We start from the raw sequence: 13152 nt of genomic DNA, 5'->3' as shown, positions 1-13152 counted from the left end.
GCCTAAAGACATCACATCAGTAACAGAAGCACATTGCAAAAAATTTCCTTCCCATTTCTCAGTGTTTCTAGAAAAAACAAGCAACTAACTGTTAGTGACATAATGCTAGCCTAAGTTCTCTCTTGGTCCTTTCTTTTTCTTCTACTTTAATACTTAGCATTTCTGCTCATAATAGTTTACAAGTCTGCTCTTTCCAATTACCTTTACTTCTAACAAAGACAGACTCCTTTCATAAGGTTTTCACTGATAGCAGAGGCAAATCCATCCAGACACATGCACTTCTCTAAAGACATGCAGGAGAGAGAATGCTTGGCTAGCAGGCCTTTGGTCTGGGCTAGTATTGTCTTAACTGGCAAGACAAATTAGGTAGGATTAGTTTTGATTTCACCTAAGCAAAGCTAGTAGGAGCAGGGTAGATGGATGATGGCAAAGAAAGTATTTCTACAAGTATTTAGCTATTATTAAACTACTTCGAGTATTAGAAAACTGTTTTCTAATGAGTTACTTCCAATAAAAGTGGATAATCCTAAATTTTTTGTAGATTAAGGAAACATTATACACAAACTTTTCACACAGAAAAGTCAAATATCCAGGAGTCTACTAATAAGAAATCTTAAGCTTCAAATCTCTACCCTCTCAACATAAAAAATGTTAGGATAAGAAAACAGTATTTTGCACCAAAAAGAAAATAGCTTAGTCCCCTTACAAGGATTCTAGGAGCACATCTCAGTTTGTAAAATTACATAAGCTTTATGCAAAGCAAATGTGACAGTTGTCATAAATTAAACTGAAACACCGGCCAAGGCAATTATAAATAATGGTTCCAAGTAGTGAATGAACTTGGAAAAACATCCAAGTATCTCGAATATTACCCAGTTTCTTAACAGAATCTCTGGCGGCATCCTCTTCAATTATAATTAACCAGAGAAAACAGGAACTATGCAAATCATAACATCCCTGGAACATCTACAGAAAATCCTTTTATTACTTTCCCACAGTAAAGTATTTTTAGCTTCTTTCAAATAAAGTTGCAGCGAATGAAAGGAAAGCCAGCATCATATGCTATGCTAGTGCTTTGCACAACATATGAAGTGTTTTGTACTGTGTTGTAGTTAATAGATTACAGGATTAAACAAAAAGAGACAGTAGTCCAATTTTACAATATATATATGAAACCAATACATGTTTCATGTCATATGCAGTGACTTCTCAGTCTTTCCACATGAATGCTTGTTTGGATTTCAAGTAGTAACAAACTGTTGCAAGACTCAGAGATCATCAAAAGATCTAAGATATCTAAGATAGAAGGTAGATAAGGTAGATATCTACCTAAGATATCTAAGGTAGAAAGATCTAAGGTATCTTTCTACCTTAGAAAAGCAGAGAGATCCAATGACATAGTTCCCTTCCTTATAGATCAACAAACTCAAAGAGTCCCATGGCATATGCAAAGCAGATGTTCTTGGTGTAGCATATAAACATGCATGTTATTTCCATTAGGGCATATGCATATGAGGTGACCGACTGACTGGAAGACAGGATAGTGCTGACTAGAAATCCTGCAAGTCCTAAACTACTCTCAGTGTTTACATCAGGAAATCACATTTTAATTTTGGCAGATGATACTGGAATATGTCTGTTTTACATACATGTTTTCTCTCTGTGGCCTTCAGAGATTTTGCAGCGTAGTAGAAGAGTTGGGTTCCACACAGTGCTACCCAGTATTTTGTCCAAGATGCTACCTAGAGAGAAAAGAAGTGCAAGGGGTAAGCAAAATGTTTTGTAATATTGAGTTGTAACTTAGTAGACATCATCCTGCAAAAACACGACAGCACTAACTGTCCAGCCAAACCATCAGCCATGTTTCTATAGCTGCTGTTTCCAGTTGTTCCTGGAATTCGTAGTAGGCCTACGAATGCATTAAAAATCTAGAAAGCAGAAAGAATAGGTGTCTTTCCTCACTAATCTGAGAGAAATTTTGTGCATCTTATTCAATACTTTCTGTAACCCTTATTGAACACTTCATTGAGTTAGAGAACATTTGTCCCTTTTTCATTTTATGTACTGCCATGAGATATCCCCCACTGTCACAAATACGTATTTTGATTTGTCATTCATAATCAAGCATTTGTGATGCTAATGCTAGGAATTATTATCTATTGATAAGTTCTTAGGATCCACCTGCCATTCAGCAAGACAAAACATGCTCCTCTCTTTTAAAGCTATCAGTAATTGTAAGAAATTTTATATACCATTAGACTTGTCTTCTACTCCCTAGATTATGGGTGTAGCCTTATAAACCCAATAAATCCACCAAATGGAAGAATGCAAACTCTAGCAGTGACCCTAAACCTTAATCAGCAAGGCAGAGGATCTCTCAGACACTTGAATTAATTACACAACGGTCATTTTATTGTATTTATGACTGGGTAAAGGAAAGAGGGGAGAAAATTAATTAAAATTCTTACTGTAGGTTTCTTGCCTTCTTTCAACAAAGTCTTCCTCCTAAGAACACCTTGAATAGTAACTGCTCCTGGATACAAATGGACAGCCAAATCTTCAGATTCTAGGGAGCTGAAAGGAGTATGTGAAGATTTGTGTGAAAAAATGTTTTCCCTAAAGTAGTTTTCCAATCATTACTGCAAACATCTGTATTTCAATTTAGACATGTCAACTTTCTATTTATTGGACTTAGTTGTGGAAAAAGACTTTGGCTGTTACAAGGAATTGCTGTTGTGGAATTTACACTCATAAGCAAAAGTGATCAGAAAAATTAATTAGCCAAGCAGGTAATCCTTAATTAAAAAAAAAATTGAAACTCAAAACACAACTGAAATACAAGAACAATTAATTTTAAAAAGCAATCGTTTGAAGTAAATTCATACTGTTACTGTAGGTGTTAAAACCTCTCCTTCAGCCCTTGCAAGAAAGATTGAGTATTTCTTTGTTAGAAAGACTGGAATCATTAGCACATCAAAACCAAAGCATAGCTCAAACATGCACAATCTTTAAAATATCTGAAAGCAATAACAGTGGGCAGGAGAAGTAATAAAGAGTAGAATCCCGAACCATAGCTTTAAGGTGTTTTAATGCATCTGGTGCTCTACTAATCATCTGCCCTACGTAGGATCTAAGAACAATGGGACAAAACAAATGCCAGATACAGCACTGTGAAAAGAAAACTTAGCTTTATTAAAATTACAGAGCTGACTGGCTTATAAAACATTCTCAATCAGAAAAAAAAAATTACAACAGAAATAATTTCAGTATACATCAATCAGAGCATAAAGCTAAACTGCTGAACCCAGCAGCTTTCTAGAAAAGCCAAGAAATTGAACAGTGCCTGAAACTCATTTTGAAGTAAGCCAGGACTTGCTGTGTCATCCATCCTAACATTCAAGAATGTTCAAAGCAAATTGGAAATCTAGCAAACATTGTCATTGTGGCACCTACTGAGGATGATGATATGGAGACAATTTTGGACATTGACAGAAGTGAACATGAGTTTAATTCAGTGAGACAATGCTTGCTTCTTGACATGAAAAAAGTTTTATAGTCAACGGTCATTTCTTTCCCAACTACAGCTGCAGACAGAATTTGGATTTTAATTAAAAAGAATAATCAGTTACATTGCTATGTCAGCTTGCAAATGATACTACATATAATAAATTGGGGCCAGTTTTAACGCGTTACTCATTTTAGTCTTATTTCTTATTCCAGAGAAGAAACTCAATACAAAACTGCCACCAAAGAAAACCATCTTGAATACCATCCATTTGCACAAGCAGCAGCTTTGTTGTCCACATGAGAATTACCAAGGTTGCTGCGCAGTGGTGGGCAGTTAAAAAGCTACCTCTGATAAAATATCTTTAAGCTTTCATATAAAGATCCAATGGTTCAGAATTTGGATTTGCAGATCAGAATGGACAAAAGCCTTTATGGTGATACAGATTAAGTCAAAGAAAAGGAAAAGCTTTAAGTCTGAGAAAAAGGACTTTACCTTTATTTTGACATGTAAGTTAGAAAGGTAACACCAGAAAACACCCACTTAGTTATTAAACCAAACCAAATCACCAACGCCAGAGGGAAAGTTTGACACCTCTGTGTGCAGTGGGGATTGTACCTGCTGGCCTTCATGTGGCCTCGATAGCCATTTCGTGACACTCTTGTCCCCGGACCGAGAGAATGGTACAACCTGTTCCTGTTGGATTCCATTATAAATTGTACGTATTACATATACTTTTATTCACACAAACAGCATGACTGCTAAAACAGCATAGTATTTTTTTGTGTGTGTGCGTATCACAAAGCCACTTCTTCCACATAAGAAACAGAAGATAATTTTATTTAGAAAAACGCATGCAGGGGTGGATACCATGTTTTTTATTTCATCAGATGTTCTCTTTGTCAGTACTCATTATACTTAAGTGTTTTATTGTCACTGAAGAATAATACATTTTAAAAGCAAGTTCTGCATTTATTCTTATAGATCAAATAAATGTAAAGGTACCATATTAATAAAACTTTTACGTCTTTAAATTCTGACTACAGATGTTACTACCAAAATATTATTCAAATTCTATGAGTATGCACACACACTGTGCTGAAAGGAATCAAAAGCACTATCAAAATACAACTGACACTGCTCAAAATACTGTTGTACTAAGTAGCACTGAAGTAAGCTAAGCAACATTTCAATTCTCCAGTTCACACAAGCTTTATTAAACTCTACATATAAGCTTCACATTTTAGAGTCCTTAACCTGATCTATACTGTTATCCATAGCCAGGACTTGTGTTCTAGACCTGCCTTTTAAATGCTGCTATGTTTCACTAAACCTTGTTGTTCGAGATCAGACCCTTAGTTGACTGAATTCCATTTAAGTCCACAGAGGCACATGCACTTTGTGCTCACCTATTTTTTATCCACTTTCCTTCTTGCTTGTATTATGCTGAAAGACTGAAAAATCAGCTCTAATTCTGCAGAAGCAGGCAGTTAAGTACAAGATTATGAGAATTTTACAGGCAAAATCTCCTACGTGGTGTAAATCTAACCATCTGTCACCTGTGAGAAGGGTTTTGTATTAGCTGGAGAGGGCTTCATCTCTCAGAATGGGGAACCTAAACAAGTAGCAATGTCATGTTCCAATCCGAACTCAAGAGTAGTGTACAGAAGGCAAACAAAACAGTCTCCAAGGGACACAGTTAAGGTCAGAAGCATTAAATAAGAATGGGTTTGGGTTTTTTGTCTGTTTTTGTTTTTTTGCTTGTTTTTAAACCAGCTCAACCTATTGCCTTTGCTGCAGGAAGAATTATCCAAAAAGATACTAATGAATTACCTTCTACTAAACTATCCCAGAATTTGCCATATTTTGTTTTTCAACATATCTGGTACCTTTGAATTTATTAAATGTTTTTGTTTTTAAGTAAATTCAGGATACAGACAAATTAAACAGTAATTAACATGATGTAAAGACAACCATAAGATATGCTGTATATTTGTGTGTACACAGATTTACAAGCAAATTAAATATGTTTTCTTCTTACCTTTAAGCTTGTTTTTTTGCATTAAAAAAAAGGATATTGCTCTTGCATTCAAGCTATTTCAGGGATATTTATTCAGAGACACTCAGGACGACAACCAATAAGACTGAAGTCTCACTTGGTTTGCTGCCCTTAACATGTCAAGACTTGGAATTAAAGTCCTTCAAATAATTTTGATTAGCCTAGAGGGACACCTCAATTATGAAAATTCTAACTCAAGTTTCAAACTAAGTTTCTAACGTTCTTAAAAACAATCAGTGGCTCTAGTTCTCATCCCTTCCACATTCCCCAGTTACAATGAACAGGAGAGCCAGGAAAATCAGGAATATTTAACAGAATTCTTTCTGTTAGCTGAGGAATTTGCGGAGTATCTAATTACCTCCTGTTAAGTGTGTTATGCAGATTTAAGCCCTCCTATCTCAAGATCCTGTTCCTAAATCACTGGGGAATATTGAATTCCCACTCACACTGCATAGGAAGTAGTCAATAACACTGGAAGCATCCCAATTTTGCCAGTAGCAAACTAATCCTTCTCCCTCACTTTAAAAGTCTTTTATAAGAACGGAAACCCACAGTACAGACCAAAATTAGACAGATGCCCTCTCTAGTTATCTTAAAATTCAACATTTGCATTTCAGTGTATTATCTATTAAATTCAAAAAAATGCTTTGTCATCTTATAAGACAAGGAACCGACACAAGGTTGCTGCATATCTCTAGGAATTGCTTTCCCATATAATTTTTTGACTTTAAGAAATAACCTGAACTTTAATTCTGTAATGCAACAAGGAAGGAAAACCAGTAAGAAAACTTCCTGAATTTGCAGGTTGCATCACTGAGCACACAGAAGTTACAGATTTCCTTTCTGACCCAATTTTCTTTCTATAGTCATATGGAATGTTCTCATTGCTTACATAGTGGAATCATTACGTTAGGGCATTTCCTCATGTATGTAATCATATTTACAGCATGAAATATCAAAGAATTCACTTTTGGCACTGAGATATTTTCAAAGATTTCTTCCAAAAAGTAACACAGAACTTGAACTGATTCAATGAATTCAAGCAGAATATAAGGTTTGTGGTAACAGTTCCCCACTATAAATAGAAAGTTCTTTGACAAAAAGTTCTAAGAAATGTCTTCAAAGCATGGTAGAAAAAGTCATCCATGGCAACTCTGAAGCTGATTGAATACCCGAAACTGAATTATAGAAGTAAACTATGCACTGTATGATGCATCTTACTGAGCTGCGGGAAGATGAAATTTCCACCTTTTACAATATTAAACTACAGCTGTTAGTCTTTTTCCACATTCTCAAATACAACATGGGAAGGATTGAAGTGGTCAGTGTCACCTGAGCAGATATTTGGATAAGGAGTAGGATATTAATTTGGAATCACAAAAGCAGACATTTCCAAGGGACATTACTGCGCCCCATGTAACCACAAAGTGAAGAGCAGATGGGAGAGACAAAACGAGTGACAATGTCAACGACAAGAACAAAGAGACTAAGAATGGATGAAATCTCAGGCAAGGTGAAAATGTAAAACAGACAGGTCACATGAACAGTATACACAGGATGTACAAATATATGAAACCCAGAAAAATCATTTGGGGTTTAACAGTACTCTGGTTGAGCTATTTAGAAGAATGTGTGCAATGAGTAATCACCCAATTAGACAAAAGCCCTATTAACTACTAGTGAGCAGAAAGTACTTCTCTGCTGCCTTCACAGATCCAGCAAACTTACTACAGTTTATTAATATTCTTACACACAGAAGATCTCTAGATCACTAAAATAAAGCATCATTTTCAGGACCGAGTGAGAGATTGTAAGTGGCCGTGTCCAAATAGAGAAATGGAGGTTTTGAGTAGCAGTTTTTCTTACCTTTCAAATGCTGGCCAGGAAGTCTCTTCACTGAGTTCAGAACCATCACTGCTACCTTGAAAAAGATAAGAATGAATGACATTTTATTTCATCATCTACAGTCCATCTATTTCAATTATGACCATTTCTCTTCAGAATATTTAAGATTAAATGTGTAATAAATACTTCAGTAAATACTACACTGAAAATACTTTGTGATATGCTTCAGGAATTTCACATGAACTGAGGCAGAGATTTGAAGGGACTGGGTCTAGGGAACACTAATAAATGAGAAAGGCATTTTCAAAATTTAAAGAACATCCTCAATACGTATTTGTCCGATTAACACAACAAGCATTTAAAAAGAAAAGTCACTTATTTATGTAATTCCTTATGAAGTCATACATGGTCATGACAAAGAGGTGCAAATTTGCAAAACTCATTGCTAATTCTCCAATACATCAGAAGGCTTTGCTAATTTCAATAGCCTTAAACAACTTTTTAAAGCTCTCTCACACTTACTATATCATATATCAGATCACAACAGTATTTCTTCCTTCTGTTCTCTCAAAGTAATCCAATGTTACTGCAAATATTTATTTTAAACACTGGAAGTAGAGGAAAAACATAAAAACCAAGTAGCTGATGCATCCACTCATGGCAGGCCCATAAATAACATACTGACTTTACAATCATAGTAAATCTCATCAGCCTGAAAATCATTATTTAAATACAGACACAAGGTAGCATTATCTGTAATGTAACACTAATAAATGAGAAAGGCATTTTCAAAATTTAAAGAACATCCTCAATATGGATTTGTCCAATTAACACAACAGGCATTTAAAAAGAAAAGTCACTTATTTATGCAATTCCTTATGAAGTCATACATGGTCATGACAAAGAGGTGCAAATCTGCAAATTTGCAAAACTCATTGCAAAGTCTCCAATACATTAGAAGGCTTTGCTAATTTCAATAGCCTTAAACAACTTGTTAAAGCTCTCTCACACTTACTATATCATATATCAGATCACAATAGTATTTCTTCCTTCTGTTCTCTCAAAGTAATCCAATATTACTGCAAATATTTATTTTAAACACTGGAGTAGAGGAAAAACACAAAATCCAAGTAGCTGATGGATCCACTCATGGCAGGCCCATAAATAACACACTGACTTTACAATTATAGTAAATCTCATCAGCCTGAAAATTATTATTTACATACAGACACAAGGTAGCCTTATCTGGAATGGTGTTAAAAAAATCCATAAATATATACCAATATACAAATACTGTTAAGAGAACTTGGTAACTTCAGTTACTAACTTTAAATGGTGTTCAAGCTGTTGTCTTGCCAGTTCTTCATCGTTCAGACCAGACAAGCCTTCTATGCCAGCTCCCAACCTTACCCTTCACTTCAAGCCAAAACGTGTTTTTGGCTCAAGACAACCCCTGCTCCTCAGTTTCAGCCTCATCCAATGTGACTCACTGCTACAAGCCCACCTTTTGGTATTCTAACTTGACAGCTTTTTTGCTCTGCCTCCTGAATACCCATATATAAAAGGAAGAATTGACTTTACAATTATAGTAAATCTCATCAGCCTGAAAATTATTATTTACATACAGACACAAGGTAGCCTTATCTGGAATGGTGTTAAAAAAATCCATAAATATATACCAATATACAAATACTGTTAAGAGAACTTGGTAACTTCAGTTACTAACTTTAAATGGTGTTCAAGCTGTTGTCTTGCCAGTTCTTCATCGTTCAGACCAGACAAGCCTTCTATGCCAGCTCCCAACCTTACCCTTCACTTCAAGCCAAAACGTGTTTTTGGCTCAAGACAACCCCTGCTCCTCAGTTTCAGCCTCATCCAATGTGACTCACTGCTACAAGCCCACCTTTTGGTATTCTAACTTGACAGCTTTTTTGCTCTGCCTCCTGAATACCCATATATAAAAGGAAGAATTGATTTACAGTAATTTTCAGGCAAACAAAAGTAAAATAAAAAAAATTGGAATCAATGCACTCACTTAAGGGTTCCCACAGAGAAACAAAGGCTGAAAATGGGAACAAGCTCCCTGCAATTTTACACAGAAAATCAGCAGGGAACAGCAGCGTCCTGAAGAAAAATGTGTACAAAGGTAAGTCTGGATGTCCACTGAGTAAACACAGAGCAAAGATGGAGGCCATAAAAATTCACACACAGCAGGGGTAATTCCAGCCAAGAGCTATGAAAATCTCAGCATGGACTTAAGTTCTCTCTGTGCAAAATCCAAGAGAAAAATACATGCCTTTATCTGCCAGTCAATTCAACTTTTCAAAGTGTTAGTTCAATACCCTCACATTAACGTGATCTCTAAGGGATACCAGATAATTTGGACTCAGTTTATCCTGAACCTTTCCTAAAGGAAGGTCCTAACCTGGTTCACACTAACATTATTGTAAGAGGGACTTATATTATGGAAGAAGCTCAGAGATGTACAAAAGCGATGTTCCACTGGAGCTACTGGGTCCTAAGCCAGGCATAAAGGTCTGCAAGAATCGAGTATAATTAGTTGACTAATTATTTTCTTGAGGTGTCTTTAACATTTTAGTAGAGTGATAGAAGAGTTTGGGTTGAAAGGGACCTTTAAACCGTTAAAGGGTCCTTGGCATCTAGTCCAACCCCGAAAGTAGTACTTACATTCTCAGTTCACTGATCCTTAAGCATTCAACTGCTAAAAAGGTTACAGCAGCAGATAGCTTGCCCATAAAAGAAAAGTACAGTTACTTATACCTTCTGTGACTTATACTTCCTCTGTAACTGTAAAGACAAGGTATCAAAGAGCCACAGTTACTACAGTTGAGTAAGTGTTCTTACTTCTGTTTGCACAAATTTAATCTACCAGCAAACATTCTAGTGCCACAAAGCAGGTGAGTAAAGAGTGGCTATAAAAACAATCAAAAATTCTGTTTGGCACAGTTCACATCTGACCTGCACCATGGAAAAGTAAGAATGTGTGGACTGAACTTCACGTTGCTCTATGCACTTTTATACAGGAATACCAACAGACAGATCATGAAGTATCCCAGACAAAACTGGAGCGACCAATTAGAGCAACTTATCCATACGGAGCCTGCTGTTGCAGTAGAAGTCTTTGCAAAATCCCCAAACAAAGCTTACAGTTTCCTGGAAGAAACAACTATCATTTACTATTTTCAGCAAATTCTACATCCGCATCACAATGAAAAGCTCAATGATTTATTTCATCTAAACAAAAACACAGCTGCATTCTCTGCAAGACAAAGTCTCTTCTAACAAACAAGCAGCGTGGTCTGGGCATGCAAAGACAGAATCAGATGTAACAGAATTCAGAGACAACTTTAAGCAGGTATTTTGGATAAGACCTCCCAGCTGACTGTCTTTGAGGAAGACTGTTTATAGTACATATAAGAATATCTTATAGTAAGATCTTAAAGTTCTGTAATCCTTTTAGCAGGTCAAATGACAATTAGGAAGGCAGGTTTCAAGAATGATGTTTCCTCAGCATGATGGTTTCTCGAGAAAGGGAATCCAGATTCCTGGACTGTTGCAAAGAGAAGAGTGAATTGCTTGAGCCATTTAAACACAGAAAAGCACAAGTAAGAGAAGGGCATGAAAAGGAAGTAACTGATGGTACTATGAGGTGCACTCACTCAGACTAAGGCACAGACTACATTCTCTAAGCAAATGTAATTGTCCAGAATAGCAGGTCCTGGACTATTGCAAAGGAGGCCAGATCCATTCCTGTACAAATAGAGAATCTCTCCTATTTGTTTGGTGAGCCTACTTTTGAACTTTGTTTTAATTCTGGCTGGAAGGGACCTTGGGAGGTCAAACCTAACTCAGCGATCAGAGGCTGAGGGTCTCATCTAGTCACGTTCTTCAAGGATGCAGTGTCTACAATCCCTCCGAGCAACCTGTTATTCTGCTTCACAACCTGCATGTGAAAAAATTTTCCTTGCACATAATCAAAATTTTTCTTGTTGCTACCTAGAGCAGTATGTTCTGCAAAATGGTGCAGTAATTCCTGTTTGCCTTAGTCATCCAGATAACACTGAAGTTATTAGAGACAATTTAAGTCTTATTTATTTCCTCATTACTGCACAGATTCAGATTTATATTAACAAGAAATGCAACTTCAATAGAACTAGAACTCTACTTGATTGAGGCCCATATGATAGAAACTCATAATTAGAACCCACCAAGAATACTGTATTATGAAGGAATTTTTTGTCTTTAAAAATAGGTTGATACATTAAAATTTTATCTGAAATGACATTTTGATGGCAACTGTATTAGTTTGGCTAAGAACATTGTATTTCAAACACTGTACTAAGTACTCTACAGAAAGATTTAACAGCTAGTGTTGCTTTTAAAAAACGCAAAACAATGTAGAGCAAAAGAGCTGAAACATCATCTTTCAGAAAGTGATAATCCTTGTATCAGCGCAGTTACAAAAGTTAACCAAATTTGGGGAATTCATAAATAAAAGTTTCATTTTAAAAGCTTAATCTATACAGAAATTGCCAATTACACTTAAAAGCACTGTCAACTTAAAAAAAGGTGGGCCAAATATCACAGCTATAAATTTAACATTTATATTTACGCTTACACGTTTTAAAAAAATTGTAACAAAAACTTGGAAAAGGTTGAATTTTAGCATTGAGTAGCCCTCTTTAATATCTGTATAGAATATCTATAACATGATTTTTTTAGATTCTAAAAAACTCTAGAAGATTTTTTGCGTAACAGAAGTTCTGATACTAAAAAGCCCCATTTCCCCAAAAGCAAAATAATATACATTATATCCCTCCTTCCAAAACAAAACAGAGGTAAAAAGGACTGGTTTTAACTTACTAAAAATTACATGCATAACAAAATTATTTTTAAATATTAAGTGCACTATTTGACTATCACCTCAACTGGCAATATTTCATTCATTCAGTACTTTAAAAATACATCACCTTCTTAAATTCTTCTCAAATACGTACTCAATATTTGAGTTTTTCCAACAGCTTCAAGCAGGTCTTCAGGTTAAACTTAATAACAAATCCTAGGTACTATAAATCCTTTCTATTAAGTAACATGCTATACAAGTTTTGGTTTTATGTAAGAAGCCACTTGACACAAACCACTAATTTCCTAGTTTTCTTTAGTAAGAAATTTCTTATTTAAAAAAATACATCAGAGTTGTGTTTATCTGTACTATATAACAGGAAGGCTTTTCCCAATCTTAAGAAGTAACAGCAATTGGCTAATTATTTTTTTTTCTTAACTGTGTTAATGATTACTTAAGAAGTTTCAGATTGTTTACAGAGGGAATCATAGAATCACAGAACGGTTTGGGTTTGAAGGGATCTTAAAGACCATCCAGTTCCAACCTCCCTGCCCAGGGCAGGTACACTTCCCACCAGACCAGGTTGGTCAAAGCCCCATCCAGCCTGGCCTTGAACCCCTCCAAGGATGGAGCATCCACAGCTTCTCTGGACAACCTGTTCCAGCGTCTTACCACCCACATGGTAAAGAATTTCTTCCTAATATCTGATCTAAATCTATCCTCTGTCAGTTTAAAACCATTACCCTTCACCTGATCACTATACTCCCTGATAAAGAATCCCTCCCCATCTTTCCTGTAGTCCTCATTTAAGTACTGGAGGGCTGCTACAAGGCGTCCCTGGAGCCCTCTCTAGACCTCTAGTACTGCAGCCGAATACAG

General features: G+C 35.9%; 1 protein-coding gene across 8 annotated transcripts in view; it reads right to left on the bottom strand.

Moving 5' to 3' along the window:
- Positions 1–13152, bottom strand: part of RALGPS2 (Ral GEF with PH domain and SH3 binding motif 2) — a 164375-nt gene that overhangs the window by 11121 nt on the left and 140102 nt on the right. For 6 of the 8 annotated variants that reach the window (XM_014943459.1, XM_014943457.1, XM_014943458.1 and 3 more), the window contains 4 exons: positions 7431–7485; positions 4124–4201; positions 2469–2574; positions 1650–1742 (listed from right to left, as the gene is read on the bottom strand). In XM_014943459.1, coding sequence (XP_014798945.1) covers positions 1650–1742; positions 2469–2574; positions 4124–4201; positions 7431–7485 — 332 coding nt within the window. The remainder of the gene's footprint in view (positions 1–1649; positions 1743–2468; positions 2575–4123; positions 4202–7430; positions 7486–13152) is intronic. The other 2 variants (XM_014943461.1, XM_014943462.1) reach the window with 1 other exon arrangement.

Source organism: Calidris pugnax, unplaced genomic scaffold, assembly GCF_001431845.1.
Source record: "Calidris pugnax isolate Ruff unplaced genomic scaffold, ASM143184v1 scaffold63, whole genome shotgun sequence".
NCBI classification, from domain to species: domain Eukaryota; kingdom Metazoa; phylum Chordata; class Aves; order Charadriiformes; family Scolopacidae; genus Calidris; species Calidris pugnax.
The sequence above is the reverse complement of the archived record's forward strand: the minus strand, read 5'-3'. Positions and strand labels throughout refer to the sequence as shown.